At 41.5% G+C, this 22413-nt stretch overlaps 1 protein-coding gene across 1 annotated transcript in view; it reads right to left on the reverse strand.

The window, feature by feature from the left end:
• Positions 1-3395: 3395 nt before the first annotated feature.
• The window catches only part of NPTXR (neuronal pentraxin receptor), a 54163-nt gene continuing 35145 nt past the window's right edge, over positions 3396-22413 (reverse strand). The window contains exons 2-5 of the mRNA XM_077277783.1: positions 11991-12222; positions 7427-7668; positions 4141-4320; positions 3396-3969 (exon numbers count right to left, since the gene is read on the reverse strand). Of these exons, the coding sequence (XP_077133898.1) occupies positions 3745-3969; positions 4141-4320; positions 7427-7668; positions 11991-12222 (879 nt within the window). The 3' untranslated portion in view covers positions 3396-3744. The remainder of the gene's footprint in view (positions 3970-4140; positions 4321-7426; positions 7669-11990; positions 12223-22413) is intronic.

A 22413-nucleotide genomic window follows, 5' to 3' on the forward strand; every position in this document is an offset into this window, starting at 1 on the left:
TGTTGGAATTATCTGGTAACCATGAACTCCAACATCTTGCACTTGATTCCTATACATATGGATAATCCATAATGGTACGCAATGTATAACTCCTTAAAATTTGGATTTTACAATTACACCGTACATTGCAAATGCTATCGATGTTCTTCATTGACTCAGTGTGTGATGCATTATTTCTGTAGTACTGCGCAGAACATTTTCTCTCCACGCCAGTTTAAACAAACACAACTCTTTATTTCCAACACTGATATTTTACAAAATAAACACAATTCAGTTCACAAATGTACCAAAAGAGCAAGCCTGATGATGAACGTTTTGCAGAAATTTATGATGAATATTCTGAAATTGAAAGAAGGTAAAGCGGCAGAATAATAAGCAACAGACAGATACTTGTTCATTAAACTGAAAACATAGGAGGAAACCTGTAAGGCTAAAGTAAAGCATATAAAATAAGTGGGCGAAACATAGGGCTGGAGTAAGATGGCAGTGATATCAAATGTCACAGTGTGCGAAAGTAGTGATTGCACATTATAGGACCACGAGAATCGCATGATGAGAGCCCCCTGAACTTTATTTCCAATAAGTAGGATTCAGCTCCCTCCTCTCCTCCAGCATCTACCACCTCTTGTGTGGTCCAAAGACTGGGACTGGCCTACTTACAGAAGGAAGGTTGAGAGGTATGTCAGATTCTTAAATCTCACATCAACAATCGTAAAAAATAAAACAAACAATATTTATTTAGTTTTGTGTTAAAATCCTCCAGGATACAGAAATAATCATCTATGTAATATAAATGTACCATATAGCTTTGTCACAGTGGTTTCTATTCTCACTGTAACTGATACTAAGGCTCAAACAAAGGCTGGCTTTACATAACAGAGCTAATAATAACAATCTGAAACATATAGAGCAGGGGTCTCCAATCTATGAATCACCACCATGATGGGAGTTCTAGTTTTACAGCAGCTAGAAAGCGAGAGTTTCGAGGTCAGTGATACAAAATATAATTAAAAGTTCTAGCCATTAAACCCACTAAAGGATACTGCAGAGCCCCATCTCCTGATATACAGGTGATAAAAAGTACAATAATGTGTGCTCAGACATAAAGAAAATTGTTAATATGGTAAAAAGTGGAATATCCCAGTTCAGTCAAAGAAGAAATGGAGCTTTTACAGACTATATATCTACAAATGTTATAAATAGCATCTAAGTTGCCTCTCGAATTGGAACTTAACCCTTATTAAGGAGCATATACTGTAATTTGGGACAGTTGTGTGCTCTTAGATCGCTTCTCTACAATCTAATCTTTCATTATTTGTCTGCTATATTTTGAATGCAGTGTCTAATTCTTAATACTTAACTGACAAAACGTGTGGTTAAGAAACAATTGGACGCTAACTCTGGGGTAGATTTCTTATATCTTTGCACTGGTGTAAAATGTGTGAAATTTGGTAGTGGAGCTGTTATGAGCAGGTGTAGAATTCTGCTACAATTTGCACCAATTTCTCTCATAAGTTTTAATATATCTGTGGTATGGAGCGGGGACCCGTCCTCTCTGCTTAATCTGACCCACAGTGTAGAGAAGCAAAAATGTGCATATTTAGCACAAATATTTCGTGGCAAAATTTGCAATATTTTGTCAGAAAAGTGTTGGAAAACTGTTAAAGAGTAACTGTCACTATTTTTATTTCTTAGATTATTATTACACATGAAAAGAAAGTACTATGTAGTATATAGCTTCTGAGAAATCCGGATTTATCTTTCGATCTCAATTAAATGTTATAGCTTACAAAGTAGCTTAATTTCAAGTTAAAGGGAACCTGTCACCCCGTTTTTTCCATATGAGATAAAAATACTGTTAAATAGGGCCTGAGCTGTGCATTACAATAGTGTATTTTGTGGACCCCGATTCCCCACCTATGCTGCCGAAATACGTTACCAAAGTAGTCGTTTTCGCCTGTCAATCAGGCTGGTCTGGTCAAAAGGGCGTGGTGTCTTCCCCCAGATCTTGCTTAGTTTTCCGTTGGTGGCGTAGTGGTGTGCGCATGCCCAAGGACCCAAATCCACGTCACAGGGGAGTGAAAAGAGCGCGATGTGCTGTATTTCATTGGTGATCGGTGGGCGCGGCCATCTTCCATTGGCCGCGCGTGCGCAGAAGCGGCGCTCTGCTGGCCGCGGCTTCAGGAAAATGGCCGCGGGATGCCGCGCGTGCGCAGATGGAGATCGCGGTGGCCATTTTCCTGAAGCCCCGGGCAGCAGAGCTCCATCTGCGAACGCGCGGCCTCAGGAAGATGGCCGCGCCCACCGATATCAACAGGATTCACCCGGCTCTGCTGCATTACCGGGCTGCTGCAGCTGCATCACCTCACCGGGACTTTGGACTCTGTATACTCCATCCTTTTGCTTCCCAGGATGGGTGCAGCAAGGTTCAGGAAGGATCTCTTGGGCACATGGACTGGAGATGATGGAGGTAGTGGTGTACATTGTGAAGCGAGTATTCCACAGGCGCTCAGATGTCTGAGTCCTTGCCACTTCCCGGCGCTCCTCAGCACCGCATGGCACGGCCGGCTCTCCGCCTCCAGCAGGGCTCGCAGCAGTACAGAGGCGCTTTTCCCGCAGTGTCCGGTCATGGCCGCTGTGTCTCGGTAGCGGAGCTCCTCACTTATTACCGGCTTCTGAAATAATTATTGCGCTGAGGAGCGCCGGGAAGCGGCAAGGACTCAGACATATGAGCTCCTGTGGAATACTCGCTTCACAATGTACACCACTACCTCCATCATCTCCAGTCCATGTGCCCACGAGATCCTTCCATCACCTCACCGGGGAAAGGGACCCTGCCCACGCCATACCTCTCACTGTGCCTCCTCATCCCAGCTCCTGTCGGTAACCACTGCTGCCACCCTCCCATGGACACCAGGCCGTGGCGTCGCCCACCTAAGCAGGAAGGGACCCTGCTCAGGTGCACGCCGTACCGCATCACCCCACCTCTGCCGCCACCATGCCTCCTGTGACCCTGCTCTGCCACCACCAGCCCTCAGGTAAGATACTGTAAATTCGGACAATAAGACGGACCCCCATCTTATAAAAAATCTTTTTTTCTGCAATTTTCACCCCAAATTTGGGGTGCGCCTTATGGTCCGGTGCGTCTTATAGTCCGCGAAATACGGTAAATACTATATTAATAGACCCCAGAGAGTAAAAGCTTTAATATGTTGGGGATGTAAATTTTATATTGGCTGCAAGGTAGATGTACCCAATGTGTAAGTGTGCGTCCTTGTGCTTTACTTTGTTGGGCGTTCTGGTGGACTGTGTCACATAGCCCTTTAGGTTTTGTTATTATATAAGATGTGATATGTGTTAGTATTAGTTCTGCTTTATGCGAGGTGTTATAAACGTTTACAAAATTTGTTCAAATTTATTTCTTAAAATTGTAACACTTATACATTTTATATCACCGTTGTGCTTTACTTTTCCATACAGTACTAACTACATAACCACAGGTTCCTCTATTTTAGATGTTGACTTGACTTCAAATGCTTAAACATCCCAAAATATAGAAACTCAATTAATTCCAAAACCTGTAAAATGACCCCAAACACAGACACAGGTTTCGTATTTATCCTGTGGTGAATAACACAAGCTGGTGCTGATTTTATACACAGATTTTGGGAGAGCTGTGAGATCCTGCAGCGGTGAAACTGTTGGGTGTAAAAGGTGTAGTAAATGTGAATGCTGGTAAATGTTTCAGTGACCCAAGCGCTCTTCGCAGCTTTCAAATGGACTCTTTGTTGCTCCACCAAAAACGTCAACCTGACGATCATCCCACTGGACTAGGTTACCAGACAAAGGCATCGTGCAGTTGGCAATTCCCTCTATTTCACTCATGGTCAGGACACGATCCCACATGTTGAACTGCGCCACCTCTCCCACGAACGCCTGGGTTGCATCAAAGCGTCCACCTACAGCATCCTGTGGAAAGAGCAGTTCTCATTCAGAACAGGGTACAGTCTATAACTGGAGATCGCTACGAAACATGGAGAGGAGGCAAAAGGCAAATCTGGACACCATAAAACATATTTGCACAAAAGCGAAGCAAAAATGAGTGACCCCAAGGTAAGTAAATTACCAACAAAAACCTACCTGTTCCTGACCAAAGATGATGACACCATTGGGCTTGATTGGGTGCCAGGCCGATAGGTTATCCTTTGATCCTTTCTTTTTTCCATCCTGGAAGGCTGTCCACATTCCATCCCTTGTGGTCCAGGCCACACATATGTGGTGCCACATCCCATCTTTAAGACTGACTGGCAGTTGCGTAACCTGCCAAGACAACATTCACTTTACTGGAGGTGTTATGCACACAATATAAGTGGATACATAGTTATTTGCCTAATGCCGGTTAAAGGGAATCTGTCAGCAGGCTTTTGCTATGTAATCTGGGGACAGCATGAGGTAGGGTTTAAAATACTGAAATTAGGAATGTCTCACTTATCGGGCTGTGTGCTGTTGTTTACTTACAATGAAGGTTTTATCACTAGGACATTATCATTGCCCTTACTAGCACTCTTATGTTAAGTTGTCCAACCACGCCCCCTCCTGTGATAAGCAGCTCATTGTCAATATGCAATGTACATAAGAGCCTAGTGTGGGCGGGGGGAAGCTTTCTCAGCTCTGCTGTATTCTACATCTAAAAACTCTATCACAACTGGTGCATCCAGCAAACTAAATGATACATCACTGGTATCAGGGTCCCTTTTTTCCTACATCATGTTACTGTCAGATAAGGTAGCAAAAACCAGCTGACAGATGCCCTTTAACCAGACACTGAGCATAGATTCTTTTGTAAGAAAAAAAAGGATGCATCCCATATTGGGAGCCTGCGCAGCCAATAGTTTTTTTTCTATAAAATGACATTAAAAATAGAAATAATAAAACTGGGCTAGGGTTAGGGGTGGGGCTAAGGTTAGAGCTAGGGTTAGGGTTGGGCTATGGTTAGGGTTTCCACTGTTTAGGTACATCAGGGGATCTCCAAACGCAACTTGGCCCCCGCCGTTGATTTCGTTTTGTGCTCAAAAAGTCAAACGGTGCTCCCTCCCTTCTGAGCCCTGCCATGTGCCTAAACAGTGGCTTTCCCCCACATATGGAGTATTGGCATACTCTGGAGAAATTGAGCAACAAAGTTTGTGGTCCATTTTCTCCTGGTACCCTTGTGAAAATAAAAAAGTTTGGGTCTAAAGTAAATTTTTTGTGAAAAAAGTAAAATGTTCATTTTTTCCTTCCACAGTGCTTCAGTTCTAGTGAAGCACCTGAAGGGTTAATAAACTTCTTGAATGTGCTTTTGAGTACCTTGAGCGGTGCAGTTTTTAGAATGGTGTCACTTTTGGGGATTTTCTCTTATTTTCACCCCCCAAACTCACTTCAAATGTGAGGTGGTCCCTAAAAAAATGGTTCTGTAAATTTTGTTGGAAAAATGAGAAATCGCTGGTCAACTTTTAACCCTTACAACAGGAAAAAATTATGTTTCCAAAATTGTGTTGATGTAAAGTAGACATGTGGGAAATGCTATTGATTAACTATTTTGTGTGACATACAGTACAGACCAAAAGTTTGGACACACCTTCTCATTTAAAGATTTTTCTGTATTTTCATGATTATGAAAATTGTACATTCACACTGAAGGCATCAAAACTATGAATTAACACATGTGGAATTATATACTTAACAAAAAAGTGTGAAACAACTGAAATTATGTCTTATATTCTAGGTTCTTCAAAGTAGCCACCTTTTGCTTTGATGACTGTATTACACACTCTTGGCATTCTCTTGATGAGCTTCAAGAGGTAGTCACCGGGAATGGTTTTCACTTCACAGGTGTGCCCTGTCAGGTTTAATAAGTGGGATTTCTTGCCTAAATGGGTTTGGGACCATCAGTTGTGTTGTGCAGAAGTCTGGTGGATACATAGCTGATAGTCCTACTGAATAGACTGTTAGAATTTGTATTGTGGCAAGGAAAAAAAGCAGCTAAGTAAAGAAAAACTAGTGGCCATCATTACTTTAAGAAATGAAGGTGAGTCAGTCCGAAAAATTGGGCAAACTTTGAAAGTGTCCCCAAGTGCAGTGGCAAAAACCATCAAGTGCTACAAAGAAACTGGCTAACATGAGGACCGCCCCAAGAAAGGAAGACCAAGAGTCACCTCTGCTTCTGAGGATAAGTTTATCTGAGTCACCGGCCTCAGAAATCGCAGGTTAACAGCAGCTCAGATTAGAGACCAGGTCAATGCCACACAGAGTTCCAGCAGCAGACACATCTCTACATCAACTGTTAAGACAAGACTTTGTGCAGCAGGCCTTCATGGTAAAATAGCTGCTAGGAAACCACTGCTAAGGACAGGCAACAAGCAGAAGAGACTTGTTTGGGCTAAAGAACACAAGGAATGGACATTAGACCAGTGGAAATCTGTGCTTTGGTCTGATGAGTCCAAATTTGATAACTTTGGTTCCAACCACCGTGTCTTTGTGCGATGTAGAAAAGGTGAATGGATGGACTCTACATGCCTGGTTCCCACTGTGAAGCATGGAGGAGGAGGTGTGATGGTGTGGGGGTGCTTTGCTGGTGACACTGTTGGGGATTTATTCAAAATTGAAGGCATACTGAACCAGCATGGCTACCACAGCATCTTGCAGCGGCATGCTATTCCATCTGGTTTGCGTTTAGTTGGACCATCATTTATTTTTCAACAGGACAATAACCCCAAACACACCTCCAGGCTGTGTAAGGGCTATTTGACCAGGAAGGTGAGTGATGACCTGGCCTCCACAGTCACCAGACCTGAACCCAATCGAGATGTTTGGGGTGAGCTGGACCGCAGAGTGAAGGCAAAAGGGCCAACAAGTGCTAAGCATCTCTGGGAACTCCTTCAAGATTGTCGAAAGACCATTCCCGGTGACTACCTCTTGAAGCTCATCAAGAGAATGCCAAGAGTGTGCAAAGCAGTCATCAAAGCAAAAGGTGGCTACTTTGAAGAACCTAGAATATAAGACATAATTTCAGTTGTTTCACCCTTTTTTGTTAAGTATATAATTCCACATGTGCTAATTCATAGTTTTGATGCCTTCAGTGTGAATGTACAATTTTCATAGTCATGAGAATACAGAAAAGTAAGGCCACATGCACATTATCAGTATTTGGTCTGTATTTTACAGCAGTATTTGTAAACCAAAACCAGGTGTTGGTGAAAAATGCAGATCAAATGCACGTAAAAATACTGATCAAATACTTGATGTATGAACTAGGTGGATTGGAAAGTTTAAATAAACTAAAGATGAAATAAGCTAAGATTTATGTCTTGAGTGGTAAGGACTAGTTACTGGTTCTCCTTCATTACAAGTATTTCTGACTGAGAAGAATTATTTTCTTGGTCCTCACCTTATCATTAATGAGAAGTTCCATTGGATTATGACCCCATTCAATAAGGACAATCTCATTGGGTTGGCCATGAACAGAATAAGAGAATGGAGTCCCAGATCCTGAAACTGTTTTAGATTTCAGCCACAAACACATGGTGAATGCGTAGAGTTCTGGTAGAGTCTTCTTCATCCGTCCATACATGTAGTTAGTACGTACTGAAAAACTAAGCTTGAAGTTCTCAGGGTGGTATTCAGGGTGACCTGAAAAAAACATTTATTTTAACATTAATTTCTTAGCAAAAAGACAATATCAGTAGGATTACACAATTTTGTATGTGTGATACCCAGCAATTTAAAAATTTTAAAATGTTCAGTAATAAATTAAAATCTTGATATTGATTTCGCTGATATTTCCATAGACTGAAAAAATCCATATAAATAATATAAGGTAGCTTGATGGGAATCATTATTAAAGCTAGGGTTACCTTGGAAAAGTTGATTCACCCCTTAAAGACCAGGGAATGTTTTGCTTTTGTTTTTTTCTCCTCTTGATCCAAGAGTCATAACTTTTTATCTCCCTGCCGATCTAGTTGTATGAGGGCTTGTTTTTCTGTGAGACACTTTGAAGTTTTAAAAGACACAGTTCATTTTAACACACAATTATAGTGCAAAACAGAAAAAAAATCCAAGTATGGAATTCCAAGTATGGAAATAATCTGCCAGTATGATCATGGTGATACCAAACCTATACAGTTTTCTTATCATTTTAAATTAAGAAAATTGTATTCCCTTTTTTTGAGACATGTTGTTTTTTGCAACTTGAGCTAACCTTTTTATTGATACTATTTTGGAGTACATATATTTTATTGCATTGTTTTAGGTAGGTTGCGACAAACAAAAATGGAAATTTTGAATTTCCTATGTTTAATTTTTTTCCCCGAGTTTAACGTATTATTATTATTATTATTATTATTATTATTATTATTATTAATAGTAGTTTTATATTTTGATAGATCAGATTTTTTAGGACATGGTGATAACAAGTATTTTTATCTATTCATTTTCTTTTCACTTCTTTCTTATTATTGGAGGAAAAGTGAGTGATTTAAACCATTACACATTTTTAAAATATACCATATATACTAAGTGTGTGTATATGCAGTATATATATATATATATATATATATATATATATATATATATATATATATATATATATATATATACTCTACGGTTCCAAAGTTTAGGGTCACCCAGACAATTTTGTGTTTTCCATAAAAACTCATACTTTTATTAATCAAATGAGTTGCCAAATGAATTGAAAATCAAGTCCAGACATTGACAAGGTTCGAAAAATAGATTTTTATTTGAAATAATAATTTTCTCCTTCAAACTTTGCTTTCATCAAAAGAATGCTCCCTTTGCAGCAATTACAGCATTGCAGACCTTTGGCATTCTAGCAGTTAATTTGCTGAGGTAATCTGGAGAAATTTCACCCCATGCTTCCAGAAGCCCCTCCCACAAGTTGGTTTGGCTTGATGCGCACTTTTTGCACCATACGGCCAAGCTGCTCCCACAACAACTCAATGGGGTTGAGATCTGGTGACTGCGCTGGCCACTCGATTACAGATAGAATACCAGCTGCCTGCTTCTTCCCTAAATAGTTCTTGCATAATTTGGAGGTGTGCTTTGGGCCTTTGTCCTATTGTAGGATGAAATTGTCTCCAATCAAGTGCTGTCCACAGAGTATGGCATAGCATTGCAAAATGGAGTCATAGCCTTCCTTATTCAAAATCCCTTTTACCTTGTACAAATCTCCCACTTTACCAGCATCAAAGCAACCCCAGGCCATCACATTACCTACACCATACTTGACAGATGGCGTCAGGCACTCTTCCAGCATACTTTTCAGTTGTTCTGCGTCTCACAAATGGTCTTCGTGTGGTCCAAACACCTCAAACTTGGATTCGTCTGTCCATAACACTTTTTTCCAATCTTCCTCTGTCCAATGTGTGTGTTCTTTTGCCCATATTAATCTTTTCCTTTTATTAGCCAGTCTCAGATATGGCTTTTTCTTTGCCACTGTGCCATGAAGGCCAGCATCCCGGAGTTGCCTCTTCACTGTAGTCGTTGGCACTGCCGTTTTGTGTGTACTATTTAATGAAGCTGCCAGTTGAGGACCTGTGAGGTGTCGATTTCTCAAACTACAGACTCTAATGTACTTGTCTTGCTGCTCAGTTGTGCAGTGGGGCCTCCAACTTCTCTTTCTACTCTGGTTAGAGCCTGTTTGTAGTACACACAGTTGTAGGAAATCTTCAGTTTCTAGACAATTTCTCGCATGGAATAGCCTTCATTTCTAAGAACAAGAATAGCCTGTCGAGTTTCACATGAAATTTCTTTTTTTCTGACCACTTGCCGCGCTTCTACGGGCCGTCGTCTCTTGGAACCACTGTTCTCCCTGTTATGCCCTGCTATTGACTTGATGTCATAATAAAGACTGGACATTTGTATGGATGGTGAGTGCTCTTCTTCTTTACAGTTTTTACACATGTCTTTTTGCTAAGATTTGTAGCAAAAACTCTGAGGTTTTGAAATTTGGAAGAGAATTTTGAGAGTTTCTGCTCAATTTCAGCTGTAAAAAAAACCCCTGTGTCCGTGTACCTTTAAACAAAAAAAAAACCCTGAAGCAAATTTGGCAAATTTTGTGCCTTCTATGTACCACCAAAGTATCCCAGCTATGAGCATAGTTTTCCACCAAAATTTACGACAATTTCTGGCAACAATTATAGTAAATCTTCTAGGCAGCAGCCCTTCCCAGTAACTCCAGCCCACCTTTTAGAAAGGTAAGGTATTAAAAACGACATAAGACCTAGTACAGTTACAAAAATGTGAGAATTTTGCTGCATGTCTATTTTTCAATCTTTTCAGAATTCTGTCTCTCAGCCTTTGAAAAATTACCCTTGTTCCTACCAAAGATGGCATATTCTACATTGTATGAGCTGGCATTGACTTTTGCTAATTTCTGATGTCAATTATAGTAAATTTGCTGGAAAATACTCCCTCCCGCAAAGCCAAGACCACTTTTTAGAAAAGTGTTGAGAGAAGCCTGAAACAAAAAGTCAATATTTTAGGCAATAGAGGAGTGCGGCAAAATTTGCTATTTGTTTTCTGCCAGAATTTTGGAACAATATTCATAGTAATCTCCCCCTTGCTTGTCAAAGATAGCATTTTACATGTTGTAAATGGCCTCTTCTTTACGGAAGCTTGCTTTATATGCTAATGTGCTTATCTTGTATTCTTCATTGACCTAATTGTCTTTTACATCCTGATCCCGAGTGTCGATTGACTGGATCAAGACTCAGTACAAGAATTTCATGTGGACATACGGTAAATATTTGTTATTTTCTTCTAAAAAAAATAATAATCTAGCGCTTTGTTAGAGCAAGAGGTCCTGCTGTCACCTGCTCCTGAGGTAGACTATTCCACAGATTAATCATGCTCTTGATAAAGAAGCCTTGTCATCTTTGCAGATTGAACCTTTCTTTCTCGATGGAGGGAGTGTCCTACTGTTTTTTCAAATGGTTTTTCATTAAGCAGCTTTTGACCGTTTTTTTTTTTGTATGAGAGTAGTACAGGGTATTCATGTCCCTCCCTTTTAGTGTTTCCCCATAACTAATATCTTATATTCCCCTTATTAAGTTTTGTGGCTCATCTTTGCACTTTCACTTTCTCTAACTTCATAGCATCTTTTCTATGACCTCGTGCCCAGAACTGAACTGCATATTCCAGATGAGGTTGCACTTTACGCTTCGTAAAGTGGTAGTTTTATGTCCTTCTCCCGGGAGTCCATGCCTCTTTTAATACATGACAATATTCTGCTGGCCTTAGAAGCCTCTGACTTACATTGTGTGATCCACAAATACCTCAAGAACCTTCTCTACAAGTGACTCTTCTAGTTTTATTCCCTGTAGAAATATGATGCCTGCGTATTATTAGTGCCCCGACAAATTAACTTTACATTTCTACACATTGAGCCTCATATGCCAAGTGTGTGACCAAACACTCAATATGTCCATGTCAGTCTGGAACTTATGGACATCTTCCATAGACTGAACTATACTAAATAGTTCGGTGTCATCTGCAAAATAGAAACCTCATTTTATATGTTAATGGTCTCTTCTTTGCCTGTACTACAGTATTAGCGTTATATTCTAATGTAGTCGTCTTGTATTCCTCATCGGTTTTTACATGCAAATTAAGATAAAAAGTTGGAATTATTGAGGAAAAACATTTTTAACAACAATACACAATAATAGATGTCAGCAAATAACACTTTTTCTCTTAACTGATATACTTTGTGGATCAACTCTTTACAATAATTTCTATCAAACAGAAATCTTGACATCTACGTCACTCCTGATGGCAGAAAAGACAGGACAGTGCTCAGGATACAACCAAGTGTCAAGCTCAGTAGAACATTGGTGGGACTTAATATGTAATATTATCTCCATGGCGTTCACACTTTGAACTAAATCTCGATCATCTGACAGTTTTGCTAATAAATTCGACCACATTAATCTTACCTTGTTCCAACTCTGCAATCCGGTTTTGCAGGATACTCAGCTCCTTCTCTATGTCCTGCTTGTCTCTTTCCCCTGATGCTGTTGTTTGCTCTTTTTCTAGCTCTAATAATTTGGCTAGAAGTTGAGCCTCCAACTCCAGTAGCTTAGACTGTAAGGAGTCCCGTCCATGGAGAGGTGACGGAGATGTGGCTGTTGGGGCGGTCATATTATTCACTCGCTGCTGAATTTCCAACTAAAAAAATACAGCAATAAATAAAATTTTACTTATTAGTCATTATCCTTCATAAATAATGTATAATATTATTTATAATAACTTCATTGCAAATGTGTCCTTCCTTATTGTCCTCTTGACACAACATATCGGTACATGTGTTGCACCAGATTACTAGCTTTAAATAAATATTTCTCAATACTCTGTTAAAAATATCTATGCAATATGTCCTCAACCAAATTCTATATTCAGATAGGGTGGACACATCCATAGTTGCTTCCTAGTTACAGCAGTTCTGTTGGAAAGAAAGTAAAAAGTCCCCATTAAATTAATGACTTATTGCACTTATCTATATACTATGCTTGGTTATATAGCACCAGCATATTCCACCGCGCCTTACAGACATTATCATCACTGTCCCAATCGGGGCTCACAATCTAAATTCCCTATTAGTATGCATTTGGAGTATAGGAGAAACCCACGTAAACACAGTGAGAAAACACAAATGCATTCAAATGTTGTCCTTGGTGGGAAGTAAACCCAGGATCCCAGAGCCGCAAAGCAACAGTGCTAACCACTGAGCCACTGTAATGACCAGAGGTCCGAATAAGATCCAGTGAGTCACAAACCAAGACTAAGGCAGAAATCTCCAACCGTTGTTTACTCAAAGGCAAAATAACTAAGGTAGTATGGAGAATACCAAGGCAGATGCACCCCAAAGATACACCAATTCAGCATCAGCTGAAATCACTGTGCCACTCCAAGGTCTCCTGAGAAGTGTATGCTCCAACAGACTAATAATCAATTTACCTAACAGAACAACTCAATACAAGAACAAGTGTAAATTGATTGTAGTGCAATCAAGGGAGCCCCTGGAATGGCTCACTGAGTATAACTTATACACATCTAATATTCAATACACCTCTAAATTAACGATTAAACACTCTGAACAGGGATACCCGGGTATCTATGACTATGGTACCGTATCCTGAGATAGATCTCGTCTCAGGCAGGAATCTGCACAGGCTGCAGCCAGTCCAAATCTTCAGCGCCAATAAGTTACAGCAAGCTCCTCTGTCTTGTCGGCCGATGCCGAGCCCAAACGCCGGGGACTTAGTTTGGTGGTCTCACGATGTTGTCTCTGCTTCTGTAGCTCCTAGAAATGCTCCGACAACAACCCGTCCGTCTCTATATCAGCAGTCTGTCCAAACTTGTTTCTCCACTCAATGCACAGGGACTCCACAGACTCTCAAATACGTACTGAGTTTCCAGTGAAGTCTCAGTCTTCCAAAATAAAAGGTTAGCTCTTCTCCAGAAAAACGTTAGCAACAAAAAGTCTCTCACAGGGTTAAATAAAAGGTCAGCTCTTCTCCAGAAAAACGTTAGCAACAAAAAGTCTCTCAAAAGCTTTTTCTCCAACACACTCGCAGTAAATCCACACAGTCTCTTGCTATATCACTGCAGCTTCTTCTCTTCCCGCCTTTTTCTTCTCTCTCTTCCTTATCTGACACTTTTACACACAGGACACCAGACCCCACCCACCAGCACACATTGTCTCCGGGAGTCTGGCAGTGTCTGTCCCCTGCTGCAGCAGGCAAAAACCACAGGGTCCTAGTGCTCTCTCAGTGGGACTACAGTTCACCCTCTTACACCACCGTACTGCCTGTCCACAGGGCCGGCCCGAGAGATTACGGCGCCCTAGGCGAAAATATTTTGTTGCGCCCCTACTACTTTTAACATACCTCCCAACTTTTGAAGATGGGAAAGAGGGACAAAGTTTGCGGCGCGCAAAGCGCGCCGTGGCAACTTTTAGGCCACGCCTCTGACCACACCCATTCATAACTAGCCACAGCCATATCTGTTGTGAACTCTGTTTTTGGGCTCCCTCTTGTGGTCACAAGTGGTACTGTGTGAGTGCTGTCTTTGGGCTCCCTCTGGTGGCTCTTTGTGTCATTCTGCAGGTCTGAGGCTGGATCAGCTGTCTCGTTATCTGTTAGCTGGTTTCCTATTTAGCTCACCTGGACTATCAGTTGTTGCCTGCTGTCGATGTATTCAGTGCTATTTTGATCTCTCCTGAATTCCTTCGCTATCAGTCTCTCCAAGAGAAGCTAAGTTTTCTGTTTGGTTATTTTTTGCTCATTAGTGTTCAATATGTTTCTTGGTTATTTATTTGTCCTTGTCCAGCTTGCTAATATGTGATTTCCTTGCTTGCTGGTAGCTCTAGGGGGCTGAGTTTCTCCCCTCACACCATTAGTTGGTGTGGGGGTTCTTGAATTCTCAGCGTGGATATTTTGTATAGGGTTTTTTACTGACCGCACAGTTCCCTGCCTGTCTTCTGCTATCTAGTATTAGTGGGCCTCATTTGCTGAATCTGTTTTCATTTCTACGTTTTGTATTTTCCCCTTACCTCACCGTTATTATTTGTTGGGGGCTTCCTATATCTTTGGGGTCATTTCTCTGAGGCAAGTGAGGTCTTACTTTCTCTATAGGGGTAGCTAGTTTCTCAGGCTGCGTCGAGACGTCCAGGAATTTAGGCACGTTCACCGGCTACCTTCAGTGTGTTTGGTTAGGATCAGGTTTTGCGGTCAGTCCAGTTACCACCTCCCTAGAGCTCGTTCTATGTTCAGTAACTTAGCTAGTTTATTTTGTGATCCTCAGCCACTAAGGATCATAACACATATCTACGTCCCAACCACACCCATTTAGCACTGCTGATCACACTGTTTCATAAAGAATAATTATAAACAAAAAAATATGGCCACACAGTGCTCCATACTGTATAATGGCCACACATGATGCTCCATACTGTATAATGGCCACACATGATACTTCGTACTGTATAATGGCCACACATAGCTACTCCTACACACGCGGCTGCGCTCCGTACACACGCGCTCCGCTCCATACACCTCGTACACACGCGGCTCCGCTCCATACACCTCGTACACATTTAGCTCCGCTCCATACACCTCATACACGCACGACTCCGCTCCGTACACCTCATACACATGGCTCCGCTCCGTACACCTCATACACACATGGCTCCGCTCCATACACCTCATACACATTCAGCTCCGCTCCATACACCTTTTGCCTTCTGAAAAGATTTTTTGCAATTTTTTCTATTTTTTCTCTGGTGCCCCCTTAGGGTTGGCGCCCTAGGCGGCCGCCTAGTTCGCCTATACGATCGGGCCGGCCCTGCCTGTCCAGGAGTGTAAAAATATGGGCTGCACCACACCTGTCCTTAGATTGTGTCTAGTATTGCAGATCAGCTCCAAAGAAGTGAAAACGGTTTCAAGGGAAAATGACCAATTGTTTAAATCAGGTTTTTGTGTTACATGTATTCTTAAAAAAATAATTGGAGAATTGGCAATAAGATTTATATATACAGCCCTGGCAAAAATGAAGAGACCACTGCAAAATGTTCAGTTTGTCTGATTTTTCTTTTTATAGGTATATTTTTGAGTAAAATGTAATTTGTTCTTTTATTCTATAAACTACTGACAACATGTCTACGGAGACCCAAGCAATACATTATGTATTTATTTTCTGAAAATGAGAAATGGTCAAAATAACAAAAAAAAATGCATTGCTTGCAGACCTCAAATAATGCAAAAAAAAATAAATTAATAATCATTTAGAAACAACAATACTAATGTTTTAACTCAGGAAGTGTTCAGAAATCAATATTTTGTGGAATAACCATGATTTTTAGTCACAGCTTTCATGCGTCTTGGCATGCTTTCCGCCAGTCTTTCACCCTGCTTTTAGATGACCTTATGCCACTCCTGGTACAAAGATGTAAGCAGTTCTTCTTTGTTTGATGGCTTGTGACTATCCATCATCCTCTTGATTACATTCCAGAGGTTTTCAATGGGGTTCAGGTCTGGAGATTGGGCTGGCCATGACAGAGTTTTGATGTGGTGGTCCTTCATCCACACCTTGATTGACCTAGCTGTGTGGCATGGGTCATTGTCCTGCTGGAAAAAACAGTCCTCAGAGTTGGGGAACATTGCCTGAGCAGAAGGAATCAACTGTTTTTCCAGGATAACCTTGTATGCGGCTTGATTCATACGTTCTTCGCAAAGATTAACCTGCCCAATTCCAGCCTTGGTGAAGCATCCCCAGATCATCATCGATCCTCCACCAAATTTCACAGTGGGTGCAAGACACTGTGGCTTGTACGCCTCTCCAGGTCTCTGTCTAACCATTAGCCGACGAGGTGTTGATCAACCATAGTGATTGCAGTGGCTGCTCCTGTACCCGCGATGTTGGGCACTGAGTTGCCAATCATCAGTAAATTTACAGTCTGCAAAAAACATTTTTTTTAAATTCTGCTATCCATATTGTCCATATCTGCTATCCATACTGCTACTGATTTTTGAAAATATTTTCTCTAGTTTCTACTGGGAATTCACTTAAAAGGCTGACATGCGCATTCAAATTGAAAAGGGAGTACAGAGAAGAATTAGGAGAGACAACAGGTAGCACTGAAAGGTGACGCTTAAAGAGGCTGTCAAGGACTTAGTTTTTAGGCCAATAGTGAAATAAAACAACAAAAACAGGCAGGTTGCTAACTACCTGCCTGTGGTACCTGGTGCCAGCTCATGGTGGTCACCAACCATTCCTGCCAGGGGTCTAGCTGCTTCACATCAACAGAGCAGCTCTTCTTCTTCTGAAGGGGCTGCTCTGTCTGCACTTTCTTTAACAACTTGATTGCTGTTAGTAAAAAAAGAAAGTAAGTAATATTGACGTTTGTAGTTTATCCCAGATCTAATAAGAAAATAGAATAAAAGGTGATCATGAATGTATAAATGGAAACTACAAATCATCCTACAAAAAAAACAAACCTTCATGCAGTTAAATTGTGCAGTGGGAGACAAATGGCATGGGAGGGATAAATTACCAGTAAATACCGAAAGGCGAGAACCCCAATGAAAAATCCCTCCCTAACAGGACATAAAACTTAGCTTTTATTAGATTAGTAAAATGAGGGTGAGATTAAAATAGTCTGTGGTCTGCCTGAATTTGTGTTAGTATACGAGTAATTGCTTGAGTGAACAAATGATGGCACCCCATAGTGCCATCTCTATTAGGCGGAATAGGACATGAAAATTATACAGTGCCTTGCAAAAGTATTCACCCCAGAGGCGCAGCTGGGGTTTTGGTTAGGGAGGCCCAAACTTTTAAGTGGGTCCTTAACCATGTAACCCTCATTAAAACTGTGGTGGTGCACTCTAATAGTGGATGTAGGAGAACCTCAGCAGACCGCGCTGTTACTAATAAAAATCTTTATACAAAGACTATCACTGATATTACTGCCACATAGTGATCATATAGTGGTAGATAATAGTCCTGCAGAGCATATTTGGGACTACAGTACAGTTAAAGGTAATGTAACTGATGTTCTTTATGATGGAATCATTCACTATTCCCATCTTTTCCATCTGGCCCAGAACGACCCAACAACTTCCTCAGCCAGGACTCAGCTGCAGAGATTACAACAAATACACATCTGACTTCTAACATTTCCAGTATCGTCTATATCTACTGTGTTTCCAACCTGCACAAACTCCTCATCCTACTGCCACCACAATACTGAGCTGCTTCTGCCACATGTGTCCAATTTACTGCACCTGCTGTGTGGTACTGTGTGCCTCTAGATGGTAAAACATACCTCTATAATATATTAATGTCCTGTGCAAGTGCCCTAGAAAACAGTGCCCACATTTTGTCCCCTTAAAAGTAATAATGCCCTCTGTGTACCGCTTTGACATTCACAATAACCAGAGTGCCCCTATAACAATAAGTGCCCACTTAACATTTAATAACATTCCGAGTCTCCTCTCCTGTACAGCTCCCCTCTACACAGTATGATACTCTGTTATGATCTGGTGGCGTTGGAGCCGCATGAAAACTTTCTCTGGAGTCGGTGGAACCTGTACTGACCGCAAATCCTGAACTAACACCGCAACTAGAAGTAGCCGTGGGGTGTGCCTAACAAACCCTAGACACCTCGACACAGCCGGAGGACTAAATACCCCTATAGATGGAAATAGGAATGCTATCTTGCCTCAGAGCAGACCCCCAAAGGAAAGGCAGCCCCCCACGAATAATGACTGTGAGTAGGAGAAGAATAGACACACGCAGGTAGAAAACAGGATTTAGCAAAAGAGGCCACTCTAGCTAAATAGGAAAGGATAGGACAGATTACTAGGCGGTCAGTATTAAAACCCTTCCAAAAATATCCACAGCAGATAATACAAAAAGTTCCACAATCTAACTAAAGACATGGAATGTATATCTGCCACTCCAGAGAATCCAACAAGACTGAGAAAATACTGACACAGTCTAAGCTGGACAAGAAAACACACTATATCTGCCACTCCAGAGAATCCAACAAGACTGAGAAAATACTGACACAGTCTAAGCTGGACAAGAAAACACAAAGAAGAACACTGAATTGTGAAGCACACAGCATGTGTGCCACAGGAAAAAAAACCCAGACACTTATCTTTGCTGATTTGGCAGAAAGGCAGGAGGAACCAGGAAGAGGTCCAACACCTCCCAACAACAATTGACAACTGGCAAGGACTAATGAATCCTGCACACCTAAATACCCCAGTCAGAACTGCAATCAGCAGACACACCTGACCAGGACTGCAACCCAGGGACAACTGCATTACCACCTACTACCACCAGAGGGAACCCAAAAGCAGAATTCACAACAATACTCCCAAATACACAGTATACTGACCTCTTAGTAGACCCCAAACTGTTTGGCTCCAACACTGTATGATGGCCCCTACAATGTACACATACCTAACATTAGCTCCCACACTGTATGATGGCCCCCTAAATAGCTTTCATATAGCATAATGCACCCCATAGTCCTCCATATAGTATAATGCACTCCCCATTTGCCTCCATATAGAATGATGCACTCTCCATAGGCTTCTATATGGTATAATGCAGCCATTAAAGGCCTCTATATAGTATAATACACTCCACATAGGCCTCCATATAGTATAATGCACTCCCCACAGGCCTCCATGTAGTGTAATGCACTCCCCATATACCTCTATATAGTATAATGCACCCCCATAGGCCTCCATATAATATAATGCACTCCCCAAAGACCTCTATTTAGTATAGTGTAATCCTCAAAGGCTTCTATTTAGTATAATGCACTCCCCATATGCCTCCATATAGCATAATGCACTCCCCATAGGTCTCCATATACTATAATGCACTCCCCATAGACCTCATATAGTATATTGCACTCCCCATAGGCCTCCATATACTATAATACTCTCCCCATAGGCATCCATATAGTATAAAGTGTTATGGACCTGGCGGTTAGGAGCACCCGAAGTGACCTGATGGTTAAAACAGAAAACCTGGGACAAGCTCTGAGGAGGTGGTAACTCTACTGACCGCAATCCCTAATCCTATCACACACACTAGAAATAGCCGTGGAGCGTACCTAACTCTCCCTAGACGCCTCTTCACAGCCTAAGAGCTAACTACCCCTAAAGATAGAAATAGCAGCCTACCTTGCCTCAGAGAAATTCCCCAAAGTAAAGGTAGCCCCCCACAAATATTAACTGTGAGTTAAGAGGGGAGTGACAAACACAGGAATGAAACAGATTTTAGCAAAGGAGGCCGAATCTTCTCTAGATAGACAGAGGATAGGAAAGGGAACTATGCGGTCAGTATAAAAAACTACAAAAACCACGCAGAGTGTGCAAAAAGACCTCCACACCGACTCACGGTGTGGAGGCGCAGCTCTGCACCCCCAGAGCTTCCAGCTAGCAAGGAAATATCATAATAGCAGGCTGGACTGAAACATAGCATGTACTGAAAAATATATTCAAAAACCGATGAACAGCAAATGACTAGCAAGGAGTTAGCTTCTGCTGGAGTAGACAGGTCAACTGAGAAATCCAAGAGAGATCTGAACCAGTACTGAGACATTGACAGCTGGCATGAACTAACGACCTGGGCAGAGTTAAATAGGGAAGCCAGTAGCAGCAATAAACGAGGGCAGCTGAGAAAGCCAACCTCAAAGATCAGCAGTTCCACTCAAAGCCACCAGAGGGTGCCCAAGGACAGAACTCACCAAAGTACCATTCACGACCACAGGAGGGAGCCCGAGAACGGAATTCACAACAATAAAGCACTCACCATAGGCTCAATATAGTATAAAGCACTCCCCATAGACCTCTGTACAGTATGATGCACTTCCCATAAGCCTCCATATAGTGCAATGCACTCCCTATAGACCTCTATACAGTATAATGCACTTTCCATAAGCCACCATGTAGTACAACGCACTCCCCATAGACCTCTATACAGTATAATGCATTACCCATAGTCCTCCATATAGTATAATGCACTCCCCATAGGTCTCCATATAGTATAATGCCCTCCCCATAGTCCTCTATACAGTATAAATCACTCCCCAAAGGCCTCCATATAGTATATGCACTCCCAATAATGTCATCTCGCTCGCTGTCAGTGTCTGTGTCATTGGCGTCAGATGCAGAGGAGGATAGCGTCTGGGTCGCAGTGAAGAGAGATTGAGTCTCCCTGCTCTGCCTCAGAGTGTAACTGTATGGGCGTGTTAAATATGAATTACCGGTAATGGTTATTGATTTATTCCTATTTTCAGTTCTGTACTGAGCACATTGCCCCATTGAAGTTTTAGTTAACATTACATGTGTTATTCCTGTACACTTAGCTCAGGGTAGATGTTAACACCATATAGAGGAAACACGTGCTATGTGGGACATATATAACCATGTAACCCGCAGGAAGGGGGGACACACTTTACACAGACAGCAGATAGACAGCAGGCTGTACGACAATAGACAGCTAATATCCATGCTATTGACAAAGACAGACCATTCAGGATCCCAAGAAAGAGGGGGAACAAACTTTCATATGGACAAATGGACTATCTCTTTATAACTATTTCACCTATTTTATATTTTGCTACAATGCTAATTTGTGGTGAACAATCCAATAAACTACTACATTTTTTTTAATAAGAAATACCGTGACATTTTATTAAGAGTATTGCATCTGGTAAAGTTCTGAATAAATAAATATACAAAATAAGCATATTTAACAGGGCGCGCTGCGTACACCGATAGAGTTACAGTAGCGTAACTCCGGGTAGGCCCCTCAGAGCTGGGGCGACTGCCTTCTCTGCCCTCCGGTAGCTACACTACTGATTCACCCCATTGACTTTTAACATATTATGTTACATTAGAACCTGTGTTGACATTTTTTTGTAATTCGATTTGCATGTGATGCATCAGCACTAAATAGTCTAAGTTGGTGAAATGAAGTGAGAAAAATATAGGTATAAATTAAATTTATGGGATCAAATAACTAAAAATTGTCATGTGCATATGTATTCACCCCTTTTACTATGAAGCCCCTAAACATTTCTGGTTCAAGCAGTTACATTCACAAGTCCCATGCTTAGTGACAGAAAGTCCACCTGTGTGCAATCTAAGTGTCACATGTCAGTATATACACTTTACCTTTTCTTAAAGGCCACAGAGGCTGCAACACCATTAGCAAGAGACACCAGTAACCAAACACCACCATGAAGACAAAGAAGATCTCCAAACACCACCATGAAGACCAAGGAGATCTCCAAACAACACAGTGAAGACCACTGAGATCTCCAAACGAGTCAGGGACAAAGTTGTTGAGAAGTACAAGTCAGGGTTGGGTTATAAAAAATATCCCAATCTCTGATGATCCCCCGAAGCACCATCAAATCCATTATCATCAAATAGTAAGAACATGGTACCACAACAAAGCTGCCAAGAGAGGGCCGCCCACCAAAACTCTCAGCCTGGCCTAGGACATTAATCAGAGAGGCAGTTCACAAGCAGAGACTGGAGTATCTGTTCCATACGACCACTGTAAGCCGAGTACTCCATAGAGGTGGCAGTTATGGAAGAGTAGGCAGAAAAAAAGCCTTTACTTACACACAAAAATTGTAAGACTCATTTTGGATTTGCCAAAAGACGTGTGAGACTCCTCAAATGTATGTAGTAAGGTGCTGAGGTCAGATGAGACAAAAATATGAACTTTTTGGCCACCAAAGTAAACGCCAAATCAACACAGCTCATCACCCCAAAAACACGTTTTTCGACAGCAGGGACAGGGAAAATGGTCTGAGTTGAGGGG

This window comes from Ranitomeya variabilis, chromosome 8, assembly GCF_051348905.1.
Source record: "Ranitomeya variabilis isolate aRanVar5 chromosome 8, aRanVar5.hap1, whole genome shotgun sequence".
In the NCBI taxonomy this organism is placed as follows: Eukaryota; Metazoa; Chordata; class Amphibia; order Anura; family Dendrobatidae; genus Ranitomeya; species Ranitomeya variabilis.